Genomic DNA, 25,419 nt, shown 5'->3' with positions numbered 1-25,419 from the left:
AAATACCGTGGTAGGTCAAAGAGTTCAAAAGCAGGTCAGAAGCTGGGAAAGATGAGATGAGTGACCCAGCTTTTGACTCCCCACAGCTTGCCAGTCAGAAGTCAGAAATCTAGTAGAATACCATCCACTTGCTTGGATGAATGCAGCTTCAACGTTGGAGAAGATGCCATTCAGAACATATGAACCTGTATGATTGACAGCAAGTCCACCACCTTAAACTTTTACTTCCACCACAGCTGATGTACGGTATGGCAATGCTCTACCATCTATCAAGAAACCTTTGACACTCCCCATTTGTCCTTCACTGTCACTGGCTCAAAAACCTACAACTCCCTTTCCAGCAGCACTGTGGGTGTGACTGCATCACATGGACTGGTGTTTCAAGAAGGCAGCTCAAAGGCAATTAGTGATAGACAATATCTATCGAAGTAGTTGGCAACTCCCACATCCCTTGAAATAAAACAGTTTAAAAATATTCTAGATATTTTTCTGGCACACCATTTCATTTTCATACATAAGTGTGACCAAAAATCACCACAAAAAGCAAGTTTTTTTTTGAAAACAGAAAATATAATCTCCATAGAAACTGATTAAATTTAAAGGCAAATTCAAACTTGTAATTATTGGCCAAAAGATTGACTCAACAAGATTTTGCTCATGACGATTGATTAACAAATCGCCAAGAAAATGACTGCATAATCTATTTGTAGGCAGCTTAATATACAACTACTGATATTCCACCTCTATACTTATGGTATGTTTCTTAATTGTTGTTTCATGAGTATTGACTTTGAGTGACTGTATCTAGGCATTTTTTCAGAGAGTTCTTTAAACCTCCTCCACCAGGAAAATCTGGTAGATTTTGATTCTTTCCTCAGTCATATGTACACATATCTGGCTTCTACAAAAACATTCAGCTGTGGTAACTAGCAAGCCAAACAGCCTTTTCGTTCTGCTGACCACACAGAATAGCTATTACGTCGAATCTTCTGTTCCCTAGATGCTGCCTGACCTGCTGTGCTGTTCCAGCAATAAAGTTTCAGCTGTGGTAACTAGCAAGCCAAACAGCCTTTTCGTTCTGCTGACCACACAGAATAGCTATTTCTGTGATATTGTAATTGATTTGTAGGGAAGCCTGTAAACTAATTTCAAAACTGGCTTATTCTTTCGCATGGCAAGATGAAATATGTTAACGTTGCATCTGGGTAGAAATGCCAGTTACCTATCCTTAATCTCAATTTCCTTTTAATTCTAGAAGTAAATGAACTGTTTTACAGCAAACTATTTACAAACCTTATTGAGACTTTGAGAGACTCTGAATCTATTCATTGCATACCAGAAACTGTTGCCATTGTTTCTAAGTAAATACCTTACTCCTTTTTTGTAAGTAAACCAAACTAAGCTTTCCTTTGATCTCCATCAATCACTCATGCTTACTGTGAAGCAGACTACAAAATAGATCACATGATCTTGATTGTCCTATACTTAGACCTATTATCCCCAATGATATTTTACAATTGAGAGGTTCAGAAGAAAACAAAGTGATTCCAAGTAAGATTGTTAAAATGGAAGTTTCTGATTCTGATTTTTAAGTTGACAGTTTTGAGAAGAAATATTTGGCAAAATTCTTATTTGTGACAAAATATAACTGTCCATTGTGCTGGGTATTTTTTGTTTGCCATAAAGGTAGTTTTCCCAAAATGCCGTAGTTGCATTCTCGTGCGGTGCCATGTAACAGAAAATCGTGCAATAGAAATGATGGGGCCTATCGGAAAAACAGGGTTGAGGCAAACCACCAAAAATTTCAAGTAAAAATTGAAACCCAAATAGTAGCTTGACTGTGCTATCATTTGCGTTAGGCTAAGTGAATTTTGACCTGTTGTAAGGTACCATATTGTGCAATTCATCAGAATCTTCACCTGACTACTCTCGATTGGCAACTCTACCTCCTGGCTGTGCTACATTCTAGCCAGTCTTCTGATCCCAGAATGAAAACTGCCTTAATAAATCAAGGTCTGAATCTTAATTTCATTTGCTGTCAGTTTGAGACGTTTTTTGGAGGGTTTCACATCGTGATGCTTGGGGACATCTATCACCTTATTTTACAAAACCAGTCTGATTTATTACCTACCCCACCCTTTGGTGCCCCCTTCATACATTCTAGCTCCATCGTACCATATGCCATTTCCGAAGCAACTCACCATTTCCTGGGATATCCCAGAATTGACCAAACATCTGTGGTACAACACCATCTTTAAAAGATATTGTGCACCTAGACAAAAGATGTCAGTCCGCAGACCCTACATGGTTCTTGAATGTGGCAGGCAATGGAAATTGATGTCTCTCTTTCTGGGCAGGGACATTGAGATGCTGCTGATGGGGATAGGGTGATGCAAGGGTAGTTGTCATTTCTCCCAGGCCAACAGAGAATGCCATTTACTGGAACTACACCAACCTAGACCAGGGTTACCACCAGGGCAGTGCATTCTCAACCATCTGAAGGAATGCACTGAATGTAGGAAGAAGATCGATGACCTTCTTCATTCTGCCAGTGGAAGTGCCACCATCTTTTCATTGATACCTCACACTCACTCTATCTCTGCTACTGTAACCACCATTTCCTGCAACATCTTCCCCATGCACACTTAGCCTTGCTAACATCTGACCCTGAATCTCTTCTGCACCACCTACTCACCCCCTCAGGACATCTCCACATGTGCACCAAAGGTAGCAGTGTACCACCCACCTTTCTCTCCCTCGCCCGTCTGTGCAGTTTCCTGACTCTGACCACCCTGAGCAGCTGACTGACCATGTTCAAGCCCCTGAACATTTTTTTTTGCTGTTGGTTACCATAGTGATTAGTCAGATTCATATGGGTCTGCAGATAATTTTTAACATCTGAACATATTTTTTAACAGAGGGGAAAAAACTCTTTAATACAAACAAAAAAGCCAAGTGCTCCTCAACACTCTCTTTACTATTAATCAATTCCAGTGAAATTTCACTTTTATCTCAACTCTGAGTTTTTAAATTAACAGACTGCTCCCAGATTCTTGTCTCTAAAGCCTGAGGACATTTTCATGATGCTTTTCCAAGTCCATTACCACAAGGTTCTTCATGAGAAAGCGCACGAGCCGACTGATCACATGAAGCGGATGTAGAGTCCAGGCCTCCGCACACCGTGACACCTAGTGCCGGGGATGAGAATTGTGTAACAGCGAACGGGAGTTTGCCTGATCAAAAAAAGTCGACAATTCACAAATTGCATTAATAAACGAGAATTATAGGAGAACTATCTGTACTTAGTCAGAAAACATGCTATTAAAATGGTTTTCTAACTGTTTCAATAAATTTTGCACAAGTATCTGACCCTGAATCCAAATAAGAATGTGAATTGTAGTTTTAATATATGAATATATATTCAAAGCCGGTATGTAAGGGACAGCATACGTAATTGTAACAGAGAGTAGGTTTAAGTATTTGATGTCAATTTAAAGAAAGATTAGAAATATATACAGTATGTGTCAGTGCTATATCAATATATGCCCTTGATGCATATAAATCAATTTGAACTTGGTAATTTTAAAATTTACTAATAACTTACAAGTGTGAGATTTTGTGGCAGTGAGGAGAACTGTAAAAGAATAAAAAAAAAGTAAATGATTAGAATATGCAAAAATGAAGAGGTTCTTTTGGTAATCCCTTGAAAGTGAGAGTGCTTTCAGATAAAGCCAAGGACAGATCATTAATGTTTATCTTCTAAGACAGAATATTGTAGAAGCATAACATTGGAGCAAAGAAGTAATGACGTATTTATGCAAAACCATGTGCAGTTTTAGATGCCTGATGATAGAATGAATGCCAGAGATTTAAATAATAGATATGAAGAGAATCTTGACTAGCTGGAACCATTTCCTAAGAAAGTCTAAGGAAGTATTTCATTCAAATTTTTAAAATCATGACAAGTTTTGAAAGGATGAATAGAGAGAGGCAATTTCACAGTATCTTTAAACAATACAGCAAAGGAAGAGGCCACTTGGTTATTCTGCAGTTAATATGTCTACATTTACCAGCTGTAAATGTTATGCTCGTATTGGGCTAGGTGCGTCTGTAAATGTCTCTCTTCCTCACTAGTTAAGTAGCTTCTGACACACTTTGTCTATGCCGATGAATGAAAAACAGCACTTCAGCAAGGTAGTAGAAAGCATGAGGTATATTGAAGCATACCGAGAATGCTGTCCTGAAAGTAGGAGAATAAAAGGCCATAAAAGGAAGAAAATAAACATAAGAATACTTGGAAAGAGATTAAAATTTGCAAATATTGGCTTAGTCTCACAGTCAAATAAATAGCTGCAGTATTGAAGAAAATGAAGGCAAAAGTAAAAGAGTTAGCCAAAGAAAACAATAGTCAATAATAAAACTAGAGTTTCCAGGTGAAAATTGGCTGTATCTTCAGTTTGTACTGAGCACAATTCTAGCAAAGCAGGTGGCCAGAAACTGAAATATTCATCTGAAATTGGTGTTAAATTGCATTGGTGAGCCACAGACTGGTTAACAGCATACTTAAGGTGTAGTAAAATAGTTACTCATTTGCTATGTCACGCAGCTTGTATGAACTAACATTGATCAAGATTTCAGACCATCAGTCGTGTTTTTCTGGTGCAGTGGTAAGGTCCCTGACTGTAGGTCTGATTCAAGTCCCACATACCTCAGAAGTATATCATAACATTGTCCAAGCAGGTTGATTAACAATACTTTTCAGACTACCAGTGTGCATTAATTCCTGCAGCAAAAACACGACGCAACTAATTATTGCAAATTATGGGAACTAATGTATTCATTTCTGCTCTAGAGTTTTCTTATTAAGAATGTATTGACAATAATGAGGCTTTGGCCAGATCCAATAAAACAATTTGGCTATTGCTAGGTCTCTGTTTCACATCATCAGCATATTTTGTTGATAAGGATCAAGGTTGAACTAGAATTGAAGGTTGTGGCATACCACTTGTGTAAAAATTAGAGAACAGAAGAACCTAAGAAGAGGTTGAGAGAGAGTTGAAAAGAATTAACTTGAGAAAAAGTTCTCAAAAAATTGAAAGCTCTAAAATATCTCAGTACAATACATCCTAAATAATATTATCAGCAATTATTAGAGATGAAGGTTGAGCTCTGAGAAGAGTCATCAGTGAGTTAATTGAATATAAATGGAAATTGGCAGGGAAATGTAACAGTTACCGAGAGAAGATATTGAGGAGAGACATACTGAAATGGTTAATGGTAACATGAGCAATCTCACAATAAATTAAACAAAAATGCTGAAGATGTTCAGCTGAAACAAAACAAAATTCCAGGCCCAGACAAGAAACACCCAAGGATCCTGATAATTGTAGACTCGTTAGTTTAACATCTGTAGGGATAATTATGGAATCTTTAATTATGGATGAAATTACAAAGTAACTAGATAAAGTCATAATATTTAGAAGCAGCTAACTTGGATTTCAGAAAGGAGGATTATGTGACAAATTTGATTGAATTCTTTCAAAAGATGATTGGTTTAATAGATTTGGGGTATTAATATTGTGGAATGCTGTGTTCATTGTAGCGCCAGATAATACCTGCAAGGGCTATAGAAGTTCCTTTATTGATGATATTAAAGAAATGTGTATGGGTTGCACAAGTCCTTGGGGCTGTCTACCCTGAGACAATCAACATGATCTCTATAATACCACTTTGAAGCTACATGAACGCACTTTTATGGTCTTTAAAAATGCCTTTGGCAGAGTACTATATGGGATTTATTAGAGTAGGTTGAAGGCTTGTGTAATTATAATGGTAGAAGTTGGATTTAAATTGGTTAAGAGAGAGGGAACCAGTTGAAGGTGAATAACAGTAGATACCAGAATTGTCAGGGTATTCCTCTGGCGCTACTTCTGTTTGCTCTAAGTCACTGATTTGGATATAGGGATAAAAATGTGTGTACACTTGCACATAATTTTGAAATGTAAAGTGTAGTGAGTATTTATTGAAGACCACAAGAAGCTGCAAGGCAATGTTAACAAAATGGCGGAATGGACATTAAAGTGACAGGTGGAATTCGACACAATAGTGTAAGATTTTTTGGTTTAAAAAATTGTATTCTCAACCGGGGAATGTTTGATGTGGAAGAACAGTGAGATTTAGGCATTTTGGTTCACAAGATTAAAAGGCAACACCAGAATTAAATAAAACCAAAAAAAGCTAATTAAATGCTATGTTTAATGAGAGGCCTAGAATATAGTAGTCAAATTATAATATCGAATCTGATGCAAGTTAAACAATGTTTGAGTTCCATCCTTTAAGAAGGATTTTGAGGAAATGCAGACTGTACAGTGAGATTTACAAGGATGCTACCTGACATGAGGACTTTGTGGTGGTATAAGGGCTGGGGGAGACTTTGGTGCGATACAATAATTGCTTTTCTCAAGCTCACAAAGAAGATGCCTCTTTTCCACAAGATCAAAAGAATTCCAGTTCTAGGGGGAGCAATACTTCCATTTCTGCGTAAAAGCTGCAAGAAGGCAGCATATTATCTTGCCCAAAACATTTGCTCAGAAAAACATTAAGTAGTTATTCATTATCACCAAGCTGCAGAAGCTTCTAATAACCCCTACTCAAAGAAGTCAAGCTATGCTCATTTATTACCTCTGTGGTTTGTTGTATGGGTTACAATGGTACATCCGAGACTCCATTCCTACAATGGTCAGCAATTTGAGCAAGATTTTTGGTGCTCTCTGTTTAAATATGTTAACCTGTGCTAGCATTAACTATTTGTGATCCTAAAATGTATCTGAAAATTCCTTGCAATAAACAGCTAAACTTCCTAAGCACTTACTGTGTCTCCTTGCTAAGATTTTTGTAATACATGTAGCAGTGCAACCTATCCCTCTGTATCTCAAAGTTTTTCAATTTCTGTCCATTTAAATAAGTTGCTGCTTTTCTAATCTTCCTTCCAAAGTGGGCACACTCACATTTTCCCACATTATACTCCATCGGCCTGAGGACTCTCTGGTGGATCTGGCCTGTTAATGGAATAAGGCGTACTAAGTGATACTCATGTTATAGTCTGAGACATGGTCTGTAAGGATTGATTCTGAGTGTATGATGATATGGACTGTTGCTTGATTTCTCTGTGGGGCTGTTCTCCCAATTTTGGCACAAGGCCCCAAATATTGGTTAGGAGGACTTTGTATCACTGACAGGGCTATGTTTGTTGCTGTTTTTTCTGGTGCCTAGAAGCTGAGTGGTCATTCTTGTTTCGTTTCTTTGTTTATACATTGTAGCATTTTAATACAACTATGTGACTTGCTACGGCAATTAAAAATCAAGGGTCTGAAGTCACATTTAGGCTAAATTAAGTTGGAAGATTTCCTTCTCAGAAGAACTTTAGTGAACCAGATAGGTTTTTCATAATGCTCAACAGTGGCTGGATGGTCACCATTAGATCAGCATTTAATTACAGATTTTTATTGAATTCAAATTTCACATCTGCCATTGTAGCATTCAAATTCAAGTCTCAGAAAACATTAGTCTGGGTTCTGGATTACTACCCCAGTGACATACAAGAGTTGCAAGGAATATCCCACTGTATAAATCTGGGATAGAGGAAACCTACATTTTCGTTGTGGGTTAAAAGGAGCTCATACTGATTCTACCTAACCACACAATAATAAGTGAAAATCTTTTCTTGAATGGTCCCTTCTGATTGGTCTTCACCCAATGTTAAAGTGACAATGGCCTTCTTTGTTGAGGCCAGAGTCAAAATTGCTGTACAGTTCTGATCACCACACTGGAGGAAGGAAGTGACTGCTGGTTGGGATGCAGAGGAGATTTACCACGATATTGCCTCGGATGGAATGCTTTCGCTATGAGGAGAGGCAGATAACCTTGTGCTGTTTGAAACATAAAGGTTGAGGGGGTCTTTATTGAGGTTGGCAAGAAGGGTGGACAGAAAGCAGCTGTTCCTCTTTTAATGGAAGTGTCAATAGCAAGGAAGTACACTTTTAAAGTGGAATGCAGGAGGCTTAGGGGATTTGAAGAAAAGCTTTTTTCACCCAGGGGATAGTGGGGATCTGGAGTATACTCCCTGGGGCATGTAATTGAGGCAGGTAACCCCACAACCTTTATAAATGACTTGGATGAGCACTTGAAATGCTGTAACATTCAAGGCTATAGGCCCAGTGCTGGGCGATGGGACTTGTGTAAATTGAGGTTAGTTTTGGCAGTACAGATGTTCTGTTAAGTGTTTAAAAAAACATTGTTATCTTTCTTTTTCAATTTCCATTGTGTACTTTTGCTGAAGCCATTTAATGGATTTAGTTCAGCAATTTTGTCCTGTTAGCAAAGAAAGAATGTCCAATTACTTCTTTCCTTTCATTCTATGTAAAGCAAATTATCATACGTTTCATATTTGGCATCAGGAATCGCACAATATATATTTGTATCTAATATAAGGTTTCTGTCACTGCTTACAACAAGTGAGACAATTTGTGTTTTTGAAAAATTAGATTCTAATGCTGTCATTGGTTGAATTTTCAGGTTTAATATAGAGCCAGGCCTGTACAGCCCATTTTTTTCTTTGGGAGCCTGCATGGATGGTTTGAATCTGCTTTTCACCCGGTTGTTTGGTGTCTCACTGTGTGTAGAAGAGCCAGAGAAAGGGGAAGTCTGGTCCGATGATATCCGAAAACTGGTGAGTTAATTTTGAAGTATCCAAATTGTGGTAAATTCTGAGTGTGAAAAACAAAAACGGAAAGTGCTGAAGAAAGTCAGCAAGTTTGACAGTACCTGGAGGAAGAAGTATAATTAAAATTTCAAGTCCAGTACGGCTCTTCAGAAGAGTTCAGAGAAGGATCCTACTGAACTTGAAACGTTAACTCTATTTCTCTCGCTACAGATGCTACCTAGCCTGCTGAGTTTCTTCACGTTCCGTTTTTATTTTATATTTCCAGCATCCACAGTATTTTGTTTTTATCCTAGTATAAGTAGTCACCCATCTTATGAAATTTGTGTGCTTGTTATTATCCCAAGCCCTATTGAAATTCAGATGCGATTTCAAAATTGAAGAACTTCCAATGAAATCTAGATATCCATTGCACTTAATCTTGAAGAACTTTTAAAAGTTAGCATCATTGGTTTTCATTCTTGTTTTGTGGTGTTGAGTTGTATAAAGGGTAACAGGAAGTACAGCGCTCAAAATTAAGGGGCAGCAGAAACTTGTTGGCCCTAACGTAGAATGAAGTGGATGAGTAAGTGATTCATATGATAGAGATTCTTCTTGGTATAGCCTTCTTTATGCTTGAGTGTTTTCGCAAAAAGTAATGAATTGCCTGAAATAAAATTAATAATTTATTTCTTTGCAGTGCTCCAATTTCCCAATGTATTTAGATTAGAAAATGCAAAGAACACCTCCTTTGAATAGCATATGATATTGATCTCTGGTGAAAATTGATTCTTTGTAATAAACTGCTCTAATGTGAATGATCAACTTGTGTCCTTCTTTGTTAGGCTGTGGTTGATGAAACTGATGGACTTGTGGGATACATTTACTGCGATTTCTTCTATAGATCTGACAAACCTAATCAGGTATATTCTCTTTTACAGGCCTCCTAAATCTTACCAAACCTTTTGATATGATAATTAAATAAAATGTTGGAAATGCTTAGTAAGTCAGGCAGCCTCAGTGGGTAGAAAAAGTGTAGTGATTTCACTCATGACCTGAAACTCTAATTCAATTCCTTTCCACAGATGCTGCCTTATTTGATGAATATTTTCAGCATTGGTTATTTTCATTTCCCACATCCTGTCTTGCACCTTTCCAACCTCACTCATCCATTCACTCAGTTTAAGGGCAATTAGTGATTGGTAACAAATATTGGCTTTATCAGCGATGCCCACGTCCCATTAACAAAATAAAAAAACAGCTCTCAGTTACAACCAAGTACCATTTTCATAATTTGCATTATATACTTCAAGTGTATGGTTGCTGGGAAACCATAGCATGTTCGAATGCATTGATGTGGACCACTTCTTTAAACAGCATTCCAAGGAGACAGGAAAATAAGTAGTAATTAATCACAGTGGCTCCCCTTTTTGATGCTGATTCATCAATTTTGCTGGTTTATTTGTCCATCTTCCTCTCTTGTACCCCAAGAAAGATTTGTTTTGAAGGACTTTTTTTTCAAGTATTGGGTTTTGCATTTTGGAAAACAGCACATTCTGTAGGAGAAGCTAAACTTTACTTTCATGACTCTAGGCCTTTATTCTAGCTTGCCCTTGCAAATGTTGACGGTCAAGCAGGTAGAGCTGAAAATAAAAACTGAATTAAAAGTATTCATGTCTTTCACTAGACAGCTACGTATCCTCATAAAGAAATGAACAAATCAGAACTGCATTTTTTTTGTACTTTCTTCATAATGCTTTACTTCATGAGAAATCTAACTGATTTAAATTTGCTGTTATTTAAATGTGATTATTTTAAAAATTACAAATATTACCACTGAATACTAGTGTTCGAGCAGTAAAAGATTTCTGCTTTCAGGGAACAAATTTAAAAATGTGTTCTAAAAATGGATACATGTGAACCGTACTGGTGAAATTTATTTTGTAAAAAATTATACTCCAACTTATGTTATGTCATAATCATCAACCCTCACCAATGAAATGTGTCTGTGTGGGTTTCCTCTGGGTGCTCCATTTCCTCCCACAATCCAAAGATGTGTAGAATAGGTGAATTGGTGCTCAGGGATGTGTATGTTAGGTACATTAGTCACGGGTTAAATGTAGGGGAATGGGTCTAGGTGGGTTACTCCTTGGAGGGCCGATGTGGAATTGTTGGATCGAAAGGCCTGTTTCCACCCTGTAGGGATTCTGTATGTCTTAGATATGGTTTCATTAGTGACAGTTTATTGATATGAGATACTGTGAAGCACTGAAAATAATATTGAGCAAAATTGTTCTTCATCCTCCTCAGGACTGTCACTTTACAATCCGGGGTGGCCGATCATTGGAGAATGGGGAGTACCAGCTTCCTGTTGTAGTTTTGATGCTCAGTCTGCCTCATCCAACAGCATCCTCCCCAACGCTTCTAACTCCTGGAATGATGGAGAATCTCTTCCATGAAATGGGTCATGCCATGCATTCCATGCTAGGCCGAACTAGATACCAACATGTAACAGGTAGGTGACTACTGACCAGAATGGAAAATGTTCCATTTCAGTGGATGATTACTTTGTTATGTTTAGCTGTTCTGGAGTAATGTGTGCAGTTTTAATTGCCTTATTAGAGAAATGTTTTAAATGCATTAGAGACAATTCAGATAAGGTTCACTCTAATGATGTAGAGTCATTAATTTATGAGGAAAAGTTGGACAGATTGGGCCTGGATTTGCTGGAGTTTAGAAGAGTAAGAATTGACTTTATTGAGCAATATAAAAGTCTTGAGGGACCTGAAAGGATGCTTTCCCTGTAGAAAAGCCTAGAACTAGGGTCATATGTTCCAATCAAGACTGAGATGAGGGAAAATTCTTTCCCAGAGGGCCATGGTTCTTTGGAACCCTTTCCCAGAGATTGGAGAAGGAGGTGTCACTGATTATATTTAGAAGATAATTAGATAGATTCTTAATTAACAAAGTATCCAATGGTTATTGGCATAGATGGATATGTGGTGTTGAGGCCATAATCAGATTAGCCATTATCTTATTGATTGATAGAGCAGGCTTAAGGAGCCAAATGAATAATATTTTTTCCTAATTTTAATGCTCAAACCAAATTTCCTGTGGAAAACTGTGTTTTTGTCTCTTTCAGGTACAAGGTGTCCTACAGATTTTGCAGAAGTACCTTCAATTTTGATGGAATACTTTGCCAATGATTATCGTGTGGTGAGGCAGTTTGCAAGGCATTACCAGACAGGACAGGTATAAAAATTAGTGAATTTGCTTACTACTCTAACACCCCATTAATAGTCCATGAAAAATAATGAAAAAACAGCCTCATGAAATTGATTACCTGCCTGTGATCTCATTCAAACATTCAAGTAATCATTGTCACAATCAATAGCAGCCTTGCTATGAGCAGTATTTTATTTATACCTTGTACTATGGAATTTGAGAGATGGCTTGTTTTCTTTTCCATCTGTGGTATCGACTTGGTGAAATCATGATGCACATATTTAGGTTTAATTTTTTAGTATGTTGGAGTTCTGAAAACTGCAATTGTACTCTACTTGTGGCCTAAAAGGGATATTTTAGAAAATTATCACCACTTGTACTCTGAACCCTGTAATCCGAAATATTGTCACATTTTAGGTGACTTTATTTATTTGTATCCACACTTTCATGATTTTTAAATACTAGATATATGCACTCAGATATTTGTATTGTGTTTTTCTCTCAAATGTATTGTTTCACTTGTCACCACATTGCATTTCATTTGCCACCAGTAATACGTATGTGCCTCTGAAATCTTTTGTAGCCATGTTCACTGTTGGCCAAACTTTGTACTTTTGTCTTTTCAAAAAGTTTCAAGCTTATGGTCACTATACCAAAGTTCAAATCAGCTTGTACACCAAAGGCAGGTACCCTGACCCTCTGCCAAAAATTGCGCTAGTTCAGGGACAGTAATGTAATGCAAGAGGTTTTGGTGTCCTGTTACAGTGTGTTTTTTTTCCATTATTCATACATGGGATATGGGTATTGCTGGTTAGGACATCTCTAATTGATCCAATGAAGCTAGTAGCAAGCTGTCTTCCTGAAGTACTGCAGTCCTTGGAATGTATGGATATGTACTGTATGGTTGGGAAAGGAGTTCCAGAAATTTGAGAGAACCACAATATATTTCCAAGTCAATGTGGAGAGTAACTTGAAGGAGAACCTACAAATGGTGGTTTTCCCATGCTTCTGTTACTCTCTTCTTTCTAGGTGATAGAGGTCATGGGTTTAGAAAATGCTGAAGAGCCTTGGTGGATGGTACACACTGCTACCACTGTGTGTTGATGGTGAAGATAGTGAATGTTCAAGCTGATAACTAGGGTGCTTATCAAGCTGGCTGCTTTCTCCTGGATGTGTTGCTTGAGTGTTTTTTGGAACTGCATCTTCCAGACAGTTGGAGACAGTATTTCATCACATTTCTAGCTTTTGCATTGCAGATGCAACAGAAGTGAATTGCTCGCCACAGAATTTCTAACCTCTGACCTGCGTTTTTAACAACTATATTTATATGGCCAGTCCCATTCAGTTTAATAATCAACCACAAGATGTTGATAGTGGAGTATTTGATGACGGTAATGCCATTGAAAGTCAAGGGGCGATTGTAAGATTGGCTGTTGTTGGAGATGGTCATTGTGGGGTACTTGTGTGGTCTGAGTATTGCTTGCCATTTATCAGTCAAGATCAGGTCTTGCTGTATTTAGAAATTGACTGCTTCAGTGTCTGAAGAGTAGTGAATGTTGTTGAACATTGTGTAATCATCAGTGAACAGCCCCATTTCTGATGTAATGATGGAGGGAAGGGTGAAGCAGGTGAGGATAGCTGGGTCAAGGACACGACTGTGAGGAGCTTCTGTAGTGATATCCTGGGAATGAGATTATTAACCTCCAACAACCACAACAATCTTCTTTCCTATTAGCTGTGACTCCAAATAGTGGAAAGTGTTCCTACTGATTCTCATTAAGTCTAGTTTTGCTAGGAAGTCTTGATTGTATACTTATTTAAATGTGGCCTTTATGTCAAGGGTATTCTATTTCACAGCACCTCTGAAGTTCAGTCTTTTGTCCATGTTTAGACTAAGGCTTAATGAGTTCAGGTGTCAGATGGCCCTGGCAGAACCCAAAGTGAGCATTGGTGAATGGGCTATTCTCCTGCAAGTGCTGCTTGAAAATATGTAAAAGCGGAAAGAACTGTTGATGCTGCAAATCAGAAACAAAAACAGAAGTTGGTGGAAAAGCTTAGCAGGTCTGGCAGTATCTGTGGAGAGAAACTCATGTTGAGTGACCCTTTCTCAGAATTTGACCCGAAACGTTAACTCTGATTTCCCTCAGTGACTTCGCTGATCAAGAACATATTAAAGAGGCAGTACTTGGCCAATTGGATCCATCTTTCTTTTTGTGGTTGGGATGTACCTAGACCATTTTCCTTTTACTTAGTATAGTATGGATTTCCCCAAGAATTGGTATTCTTGCGAATTGTCCCAATGCATGCAAAACAAAAAGCTTGGGCAAAATGTGTCTTCTCTTAGCAACATGACTACATGTTTTGCATTTCTCACTTCATTTCACAATTTGATTCTTAATTATTTCTTAGATGTTATTGTTCTGTCCAGCGAAGACACATGGAAATTGACTATTCTATTCATTTGCTATTCTCCTATTTCCCATTTTCTCCCAGATGGGGTAATGGTTGTCATCACAGTATTGTTCATGAGAGTTGACTGAGTGCAATATTGGAAAGTGACTGTCCTTCAAAAGTACTTTATTGGCTGTAAAGTGCTTAGAGATGTTCATGAAAGGTGTTGATTAAATTCTAATCTTTTATTAGATGATGAAGCTAATTTTCTGACGTGCAAAAGATTAGTAAGAATAAACAAAAAGAAAAAACATTTTAGAGCAAAGAAATGCAAATAGTTTGCAATTCCAAGTTCTCCAACAAACCCCTATTTTATTTTCTGCAAGTATAAACCTTAAATAGTTCATCAGTACATGATGCTCATGTCCATGATTTGTGATGACTTTTCCTTTGATTTTTGTGCTTTCTGAAGCTTTTTTGCTTTTTGCCTCAGGTCTGATTAATCATTTAATTACTACATTGCTTCTTCTTGAACATGATTCTTGAATTTTTATTGCTGATACTTGTCTTTTTAATAATGCTTTTTGAGTACCCCCTTCATCTTATGAATGTCAGTGTTTAATTACAAGATTTGAAGTATATTTTCCCATGCCGATCATGTTGTCATTTGCCTTGGGCTTAACCTTCTTTCCAATTTTATCTCCTAGAGAGGAAAAGGTTATCCATCTCCACCAATCTACTAACTGCCAGTAAATTACTACACTGCCATTTGGACAAATCATTTGTGTGAATTGCAGTAACCACTTTGCAGCTGTTGTATATATGTAAAATATGTAATCTGGCTAAGAAGAGTTATTAACAATAATGAGCAACTACATTCCCTAAATTCTAAACATTTTGAAGCAAAGTTTTTGAATTTTCATTTGCTGGTCAGTGAACAGAAATCTCTTGATTAGGTATTCACTTGATTTACATTCATACAATTGTGGGGAAAATCACCAACCTCTGAGTCAGAGTCAGAGTTCAACGAGCTCCGGGGAGAGAAAGACACCAACAGCACAGTGGTCAGCTGTGATTCTTCTCTCAACCCGGAGCATATGACAAGATATTTTACACATTTTGTAATATAGTAGGTCAGTGATGAGGTTATTGTCCTTGTAACATAGATTGTGTATTGTAAACATTGCAGAATCTTTGATAGTATCTGTGCGGTTATTGTCAGTTCAAGCGCAGTCGTTATCAGTTTCAGTGTCTGCGTAGAAGTCCATTGCTGTAGTAATGGGCGCTAATCGCTCTTCCTGAGAAGGATGATTACTGCAGCCCTGGCTATTTTCACTCTGTATTGAGTCCATATCAAACTGTTTCCATTTCTATCAAAAGTGTTGGCTGGACCCAAACACTTCACCGGGCAGTATATGTGTATTCTCTCCCCCACCTGCCTTAAACTAATCAACTAGGTTGTGAATACACTGTATTGGCATCCTGGTGGCCCTAGGCAGTATCTATGTTTGCTTTGCTGTTCTATCCCTTTTGTAGTCCAGCGGCCATCTTGTGTGTCAAGTGGCCAACTTATGGCTCAGTGGCCATCTTGTGTATCTGTGTGCATAGTGTCACCCTGACCCTTGCCATCTCCCACTGCACTCCCCCTTTGTGGTAAAGGAGGTGACTTTGGAGATCTCCCGCAGACCGCCCAATTCACATGTAGAGGTAGGTCATCTCTAGGAGCTCCTCCTCCCAAGAGGTATCATGAAGTGCCAGTTTTGTTGGGGGCTCATCTGTGGCGACACTCACTGTGTGCAGTTCCCGTCAGTAGCACCTTACAGCAGAGCTTTAAACACCCGAGGCCCACACAGAATGCCAGTTTGAGTGCAATGAGGAGAACGACCCCGTGTGCCAAATAGGGTCCCCAATTTAACCAGCTGCCTGTAATTGTGTCTCCTGTCGAAAATTATCTAGCTGGTCTGGTATATTCTTAGCGGCATCTGTAATGTTACAAGAGTCATCAATAACATGGGTGATACAATTGTCACCAATAATTGTACAAACTCCCCCTTGCTCTTGCTAATTGATTATCCACCTTGTAACTGTCTGTATGCAGAATCTGAGTTCAGCCAACTCTGTATTAATTCGAGAGAGTTTTGAGGTATAATTGCCAAAGATAGTCAGGCCACATACAAGGTAATTTCGGTTTTTAGTGCTGACGATCCCTGCTGTGCCCCCCCAAAGATAGAGATCGAGATCCCAAGATTCCTAGCCCAATGATGACCCCAAAATGGTGGGGATCTGGCAGTCAGCACAGAACTCCTGGCTGATGGAGCAGGTCACTATCCTTCTCTGAACATGTCCCCTGCTGGGGCATGATGCAGTAAGGGGTGTAATTGTCCCTACTGCGAACAGGTTTGGGAGGTCTGGGATGTCTGTCGCATAAGTCCACTTAAATAGAAAAAACAATCCCTTCATCGCTCGGTAACGTACATTGTCGTGTCCTTCCGTCTATCTGTTCACCCATGATGCCCTTGATGTCTCTGGTGTTCCCCCCGAGCTGGTAAGTATTGAACAGGTATGTCTATATGGCAGAGCTGACATGGGTGCCATTACACTGACCACATATGAACTGTCTACCCGTGGTCATATTCAAGCATGCCTGCTCACTGCAGGTGCAGGTAAACTGTCTCCTAGTAACTGCATAGTGCTGATAAGTGCATTGTGTCTGGACATGAGTCATTTTTGGGAACCAGGGCATAAATGCATCCCCATCCTGGCTCTGTGAAACAGAGTGGGTAATTACCGGGTTTTCAATGGGTCTTCCCTTCCCTAGGCGGGGGGGTCTGGCCCCATGGGCCGGTGGTCTTGCCCAGCTGCACACATCTAGCCTGGAGAGCTGCTTGTATTTCCATATCTGCCCCTTACACGGCATTCCCGAGGTGTCCGCTGTATACAGGTTGCGAGGGATCCACACTGGGGTAACCACAAATAGGGATTCTACTGATCGCTTCAGTGGGTAGCAGACAGTTTGGATTCCCATGTAAACTTAGGTCGGTTTTGGAGAAGAGGTGATCTTCAAATCCTGACATGCTCCCGACAGTCATGACCCTTAAACACAGTAAAATACATACAGGTATATACATTTTGCAGTTGCTTCCATGTGCCTTTCCCTTTAATATCTATGCAGGTACAGGTGTCCCCACTTATTACCACATCATATGGCCCATTCCATTTTGGGGCAAAGCTTGGTTTGTCGGGCAGTGCTCGCACCAGAATGCAGCTTCCTGCTGCTGGGACCTCGGGGAAGATTTTGAGTTCCCCTGCCTTGTACTTTTTGTCCTGTTTGTCAGTTACAGATTTCCACATCCCTTTCAATTGGGTGCTTAATTCTATCACATATTGCTGAATTTTGTCTTTTAGTGGACCCACATCAGTGCCACCTGTGATTATTGTCTCTGGCAATTGCATTGCTCGCCCGGTAGTTAATTCATATGGTATTAGCCCTGTTGCCTGATTGGTGGTGGCTCTTAATTTCATTAGTCTGGCTGGCAGCACCTCAGCCCATGTTCTGCCTGAGGTTTGCATAGCCTTAGCTAAAGTTTTTTTGAGCGTTCTATTCATTCTCTCTACCATCCCTGAGCACTGGGGGTGATAGGGAATGTAAATTTTTTGTCTAATGCCGAGTAATTGGCAGACAGTCTTCATGACCTTGCCTGTAAAATGCGTCCCTTGGTCGGAGTCAATCTGGAGAAGTACCCCTCCACCTCTGGATTACCTCCTCCGCTAATATTCTGGTTACAGTGGTCGCGGTGCAGCTTTTGGTTGAGAATGCCTCTACCCACCGGGTGAATTGGTCTATAATGACCAGGCAGTATGTTTTCCCACGGGAAGGTGGAAGTGGCCCTGTAAAATCTATCTGAAGATGTTCCTAGAGTCCCCAGGGTCGGGGCTGGTGTCCCATCCTAACTTTTATGGGTTTCCCTAGGTCAAACCTTGAATTAGCAGTACTTGGCCACGTCTCTTCCCATTCCCTTCCACCACCACACTCTCCCTAGGCTTGCTGTCATGGCCTCCTTACTTGTATGGGTGGTGCAGTTCAAGCAATGTGTTCTGTATACACGCTGGTGCTACCACTTTGTCTGCTCGCCTCCAGACACCATCCTCCCTTTTGAATGCTCCCTGCAGTTCCCATTTTTCTCTCTCTCTCTTCCTGCAGGGTGCCCTCCTGTCGCTGCTGAATTTGGATAGCATCTTTTACTAATTCAATAGTGGCTAGTGTAGCCTCTTCAATGACTTCTTGTTCTAGGGCTTTCTGAGCTGCTCAGTCTGCCGCCTGGTTTCCTTTGAATTTTAGCGAACCTGGGCTTTCCTTTGCTGGCTCCTTTTGATGGTCTTTTATTTTTATTACTGCAGCCTCTTTTGGCTGTTCACTGGCATGCAATAGTGCCTGATTCTTAATTGGTGTTTGAAAGGTTCCCCCTGCAGTGGTGAGCATTCTTCTGCCCCATGCCACCATGTAGTCATGGACTACACCGAAGGCATATTGACTGTCTGTGTACATATTCACGGTTTTTCCTTTTGCTAGTTCCAGTGCTTTGGTGAGTGCTACCAGTTCTGCTGCCTGTGCAGACTGACTTCCATCAACCCTTCCGGACATAACTGTTTCTAACTTACCGTTTGCCGCAGTCCATCCTGTTTTGGGTGACCCTGCTACATATTTCTGTGACCCATCCATGAAGAGGATCTCCTCAGCTATGTCTGGGTGGGTATCTTTTCACTCTTTCCCCTGTCTTCATCCCCATCTATATTCCCACAGTTGTGCAGTTCCCCTGTGTCTAGAATTCCCTCAGCTGGGTTTTTTCCTGTATCCCTAACTATTACCTCAGACCGACCTTGACGTAAAAGAACTGCCTCCCACTTTGCCCGTCTCATATTGGAGACGGCCCTCAGTTTCCCTGTGTCTAGCAAATCTACTAGGGTGTGTTTAGTGTGGAGGATGACATTCCCTGTCATTACTATGGGCTCGCTAACCCTAGCGGCCCAAGCAGCACAGTCTAAGGCTGCTATGCACCTTGGCTTCCTGGTGACTACTGGCCCTTCTGTAGTTGAGTAGTACCCTACGGGCCTTCTCCTGCTCCCGTGGTCTTGGGTGACCACTGCAGAGTAAAATCCTCCTTCATTATTACAGTGGGTGTGAAAACCCTTGCTGGGATCTGGCAGCCCTAGCCCAGGGGCCGATATGAGTCGAGCCCCAAGACCTTTCTGACTCCCCAGACAGTGGCAGGTTGTGGCATCTGTTGGATTGCCTTCTTGCGGTTGTTGGGCATTTCTTTGAGTCCCTGGGATATAAGGTGTCCCAAGCATAAGTCTTATGTTTTGCCAATTTGTGCCTTTGTGGGGCTAACTTTTAACCCTGTGGTTGCTGGTTCTTGTAATGCTAGATATAAAGCTTCCTGGTCAAGACGAGACTGGTGCTGAAAAACACGGCAGGCCAGGCAGCATCCGAGGAGCATCAGGAATGAGCTGATGAAGGGCTTTTGCCCAAAACGTCGATTTTCCTGCTCCTCTGATGCTGCCTGACCTGCTGTGCTATTCCAGCACCACTCTAATCTTTACTCTAATCTCCAGCATCTGCAGTACCCACTTCTGTCTAGTTGATAAAGCTTCCTGGTTTCCTGACTCGGACTCTGAGGCAATTAGAATATCATCTACACATTGGAGGGCAGTGCTACCCTCTGGTAAATCTATTCTCTTCAGAATGTCATTCATCATCCTAGAAAAATAGTGGGGCTGTTGTGGAACCCTTCTAGTAGGCGAGTCCAGGTGTACTGCCTGTCCCTTAGTGTAAAAGCAAATTTGTTCTGGGACTCAGGATGTAACAGGAGAGACCACAACCCATTGGGTATGTCTAAAACAGTAAAAATCTTGTGTCAGGGGACCAAGCCGTTTAAAATGGTGGAGGGGTCTGCTACAATGGGGTGCAATTTGGAGGTGATAATATTTAGTCCTGTATAATCAGTGGTGAGCCTGTAGCTCCCGTCAGGCTTTATTACTGGCTATGTTGGGGAATTTGTACTTGTGGTTGCTTTCTGTCTCATTAGTCCTTTCACTATCTCCATAACTGCTTTTTCTGCTTCGGGTTTTATTGCCGGTGGGGCTTATGTTCCGGTCTGGGAACTCTTATGGGATCTATGTTAACTAGACCTGTATCTAACTTTGTTTCTACCCATGCTCTGGGGTTGGAGGTGCAGATGGCTCCGATCGCTCCTTTTTGAGGTTCCAGTCCCTACTGGTGACTGTAGCCACTTTAATAGTTTCAAGGTGACTTGTAAGTTTCTTAATCCTGGTCTTTCGACCGTCCTATCTGGGCCAAATCAATTTCCCTTTTGCATAGTTGATTCGAAAATTATATTCTCTTATGAGGTCATTCATTGCCCATTATGATGCCCTCATTATTTTGGCATATGTAGAATTTCATGGGGATATATATATTGTTTATTTCTATGAGGTTAGTTTTACTTAGGTAAGCTGGTGTTTTATCCTCTCCTATCCTGGTGAAGTGATAATTTTATTTGTGTGGGGTAAGGGTAAGTTTGCGATGGATACAGCAGCTCCTGTATCTACTAGCATCTCACATTTCCTCCCTCCTATTATTGTGGGCATGTAAATTCTCCCCTCTCCCTCACCCTCACGAATGAGGGCAGCTGGTTGTCAGTTGTGCTGACCTCGGGACTCCCGCTGTTCAGCTGTGTTCCGGATGGTGTTTGGGGATGTCCCATGCTTTTCCCAGCACACTGCTTCTATGTATCTTATTCTATTGCAGTAGCTGCAGTATTTTGCATTGTTTCCTGCTCTTTTCCCCACTCGTGGGGCCCTTCATTCTCTAGCAAAGTGTTGCTGTCCGCCACAGTTGTGGCAGGATAGTTTTTTTTCTATTCTCTTCTCCATTCCAGTAAAGCTGCTTTGTCAGGTCTTGCCTTTATTGCAGGAGCTTCTGTCTCCTGCACCCTGCTAGCCCACTCAACTAGATCATCATAATCCTGGGACATTATTAGTCCCACTTTCAGGTTGGCTTGGTAGGTGTTGGAGAGCCTGTCTCTAAAAGCTTGGATGAATGCCTGGTCCCCCTGATCTGGGTTTGCTTGTCCTGAGCATTCCTGATTGACCCTAAATAATTGTTTCCCATACTCAGAGACTCCTTCCCATTGAAGTTGCTTCGTATTCGTGATCATGATCTTGTTCCAGTTCATGGGAGCATTTCCTAGCACCCTCTGGATTTCCTCTTTAAAATTGGCAGAGTGGGCCTGCTGGGCATCTATCTCAGCTGTAAAGGTGATGGCAAGTATCCATCATCCTCCCCTAAAGTCTGGGGCTGCTGTGACATTGGGTCCGCTACCTGTCTCCACTTGTCCGCTGGGCAAGCTGTCCAAATCAGCTGTGTATGTCTCTCGGATGTGGTTGGTTCCCTACCCATACACCATCCAGCTCTTCCCAGAACCTGGTGTTTGTGCTTCAGGGCTATAATTTGCCCAGGGAGGCCATAATTTGCTGCCTCTCCCCTGGGTTGAAGGGTTTATGATTTGCTTTGGGCTGTAAGTCTGTTCCTCCTCTAGTAATTGTTATACTCTTGCATGGTTCGTCCAACAGAGGGAGCAGTAGATCCCTGCTGGACAGCCTCATAAGGAAGAAGCAAACTTCTGTATAAATTTTTGTGCTCCTTCCTTCGCTCCTGTCTAACTCTTGTATTCTGTCCTCCAGCTCTTCAACTTGTTCCTGGTCCTTTGTCCACCTACTTGTAGAGGCACTCATTGTTCAATTCGGCCTGTTAACTCGTATACTAACATTTCCCCTATCTTTTTAGTTTTATTCCGTTTCTGTTTATCTATCCACTCTCTGTCGTGCTATTGTCTGGGATAGATCCCAACCACTTTTCTTCATTTACTATGTCAACCCTTGTCTGTCTAACTTATATTTCTTTATAAGGAAACCTTAAAATGTTGATCTGCCTTTTAGCAGATTGTGTACCCCTGGATACCACCAACAGTAAAGTATTGCTAACCAGTGGGGACATCTCTACCCCCAGCCAATAATACTGTCCCAGCACCAGCCGTATGGCTGTAGCAGCCTCCTAGCAAGGTGTGCTCTCTACCGGTGGGACTTCTCTATCCTCCCGGCCACCACTACTAGTAGTTACCTACCGGTCGGCTGGGAATGCTGGATCAACAGGGTGTGCTCTCTACTGGGAGTCCTCTACCATCCTGGCCTCTACTGACCTAACATCTCTCGATAGGCCCAGAAACCTACCTCTAGTCCGGTGTGCTCTTTACTGGTGGGACCCTTTACTCTCCTGGCCACCACCATTATTCAAGCTCTGTCGTTCTACTACAGACGTTTACTCACAGTGTCCATGTTCATCACCTTGGCACTCCACTGATGTTTGGCTCTTGGTCAGAATGATCAATTTCTCTTCCTCACCACATTGAAAATTACAAGTACAGACAGCACCCAACTTTTAACTTAAACTCTAATTGGACTCTGCTTTGCTCTCTCCTACAGAGTCCAGTTACTTGACTTTGCTACTCACAGCTCCTAGTGCCCAGGGTGCCTCAATTCCCACTTCAAATCCCAACCTTCATATGGTGGGGTGGGGGGGGGGGGTGGTGGTAGGGGCTACCCCTCTTAACAAAGGGTTTGGGGTAGGGCTTTTGAGACAGGCACTATCTTGTCCTCTGGCTGTTTCAGCACAAACAGGTTCTTACAGCAGTTGCTACAGTAAAACACTTATTCTCCACAGACATGCACCTTTTTTTTAACTCGGTACTGTAGTAAGTTACACATTACAATCAATATACCTTTTAAACTGTGTCTTTGGCCCAGTCTGCCTCTTCCCGTTTGCAGGTACAAATTGGTTCTTACCCCGATACCCCGATGGTGACCTTCGACCAGGGCACCAGTAATAAGAACCCTGCTCGCAGCACCAATTGTTGTGGGGAAAATCACCAGTCTCGGCGTATGAGTCAGGGTTCAATGACAGAGTTTATTGTACAAGGAAATACCGGAGCTCCAGGGAGATAGAGACACCAACAGCACAGTGGTCAGCTGCGATTCTTCTCTCAACCTGGAGCACACGTCAAGACACTTTTATATATTTTGTAATATTATAGTGTTGAAGTTATTGTCTTTATAACATAGTTTGTTTATTGTAAACATTGCAGAATCGTTGATAGTTTCGGTGCAGTCATTGTCAGTTCCAGTGCGGTCGTTGTCAGTTTCAGTGCAGACATTGTCAGTTTCAATGTCTGCGCGGAAGTCCATTGCTGTAGTAATGGGCACTAATCATTCTTCCTGAGAAGGATAATTACTGCAGCTCTGGCTATTATCACTTTGTATTGAGTCTGTATCAAACTGTTAGTATTTCTATCAAAGGTGTTGGCTGGACCCAGACACTTTGGCAGGCAGTATGCGCTACTCATGTGTATTCTCTCCCCCACCTGCCTTAAATTAATCAACTAGGTTATGAGTGCATTGTGCTGGCATCCTGGTGGCCCTAGGCAGTATCTTTGTTTGGTGTGCTGTCTCTCTCCATTTTGTGGTCCGGTGGCCATTCTTGTGTGTCAAGTGATCAATGTATGGCTCATCAGCCATCTTGTGTGTCCATGTGCCGAGTATCACCCTGCCCCCTTGCCCTCTCCCACTTCACAGTGAACTATTTTCTTGAAATTGTATTCAATTAGGTTTTTTTCTATTTTAGAATATGTCTGTACTTCCTGAAGCCAAAAACATTAGTGATTTTTTCTTATGTGCCAGCTGTGACAAAGCATGAAGGTGTAGATATATTTATTTACCATGTGTATTACTTCAGTTGTGCTATCAGATTGTCCAAGGGCAGGAGGGGAGCTTTCTTCTGAACCAACAAATCAGCTAATATCGGTGTTGCAGCTGTTTTAAATAGTACATTTGCTTTTCTAATGGAGACTAAATGTTAGACTAGTTTTATTAAAGTGAAATGATGATGGGATTTTTGTATGATGGGTCATGTTTGCTGCATCATTTCTTCATGTAGCAAATGCATTGAAGCAGTCAGTTATTATAATAACTCAATTCTGGGATCTCAAAACTGGACTTCCTTATCTCACTCAGTTTTCACTTCAATTCATAAATCCCAGACTTGGTGTCTATTTAAAGTAAAAATAGCAAGAACTGGAGAAACGTAGCAGATCTGGCAGCATCTGTGAAAACAAAATCAGAGTTTTCAGTCTTATTTTCTATATTATACTGTCTGCTTTCATAGGCTTCTAAATTTTAAAATATTTTGAATGTGTACCTAAGTGAGACCAATTTATTGAACTAGAGGTTAACACCCAAAGGAATTAAAAGCTACTTTAAAGAAACTAAAAATATTTATAGCAATAACACAATGTTTCATGCTTCAAAGACTGAATGTAACCTTTTGTGAGGAAGGATTTATGAACAACGTGGACTGCATTTTTGACAACAATAACTATCTTCCATTATGTAGTGCCCTTAATATAAAACTTCCTTGACAGAAGAGTCAGCAAACAAATTTTGACACTGAAATGCACACTAAAACATTAGGCTGGGTTACAAAAAGCTTTATCAGAGGTGAATTTTAACCAACATCATAAAGAAGCAGAAAGACGGAGATATTTAAGGAAGTAATTGCAGAGCTTAACACGTTAGGAACAGAAGACGTGGTCTGTTTTTCTTGAACAAATTTAAACAACTCCCAGAAGCCCATTGATAGCTGCCTCATGTACTGGGTTTAAGGTAATTTGTTCTCTACTTAGTTTGTAGAGAGGATGCTCCATGATATTGTGCTGCATTTTGTTTCTCCCTACACACATAAACAGCTTTTACTGAGGCCCCATTGGTGGATGGAGGTCAATTGCACAGAGGCCTCTGCAATCTTGAATCTTTTCAGCAATGTAGTTTTTGAGTTTAGTTTTTGCTCTGGTAGTTCAAACCCTAGCATTTGACAGATGGGGATTGTCAGTGATTTCACCTCCCATGTTAACATTTTTGAACCATCTGCTGGTAGATCTTGCACAAGAAGTGCTGAAAATATGTTGCTGGAAAAGCACAGCAGGTCAGGCAGCATC

At 40.7% G+C, this 25,419-nt stretch overlaps 1 protein-coding gene across 1 annotated transcript in view; it reads left to right on the top strand.

The window, feature by feature from the left end:
• Nucleotides 1-25,419, top strand: part of LOC122550751 (mitochondrial intermediate peptidase-like) — a 156,126-nt gene that overhangs the window by 87,845 nt on the left and 42,862 nt on the right. The window contains exons 11-14 of the mRNA XM_043691957.1: nucleotides 8,575-8,728; nucleotides 9,544-9,621; nucleotides 11,009-11,213; nucleotides 11,841-11,950. Coding sequence (XP_043547892.1) covers nucleotides 8,575-8,728; nucleotides 9,544-9,621; nucleotides 11,009-11,213; nucleotides 11,841-11,950 — 547 coding nt within the window. The remainder of the gene's footprint in view (nucleotides 1-8,574; nucleotides 8,729-9,543; nucleotides 9,622-11,008; nucleotides 11,214-11,840; nucleotides 11,951-25,419) is intronic.

The sequence above is a fragment of the Chiloscyllium plagiosum genome, chromosome 6, assembly GCF_004010195.1.
Source record: "Chiloscyllium plagiosum isolate BGI_BamShark_2017 chromosome 6, ASM401019v2, whole genome shotgun sequence".
Lineage (NCBI taxonomy): Eukaryota > Metazoa > Chordata > Chondrichthyes > Orectolobiformes > Hemiscylliidae > Chiloscyllium > Chiloscyllium plagiosum.
This window is presented reverse-complemented; position numbering and strand designations above follow the sequence as displayed.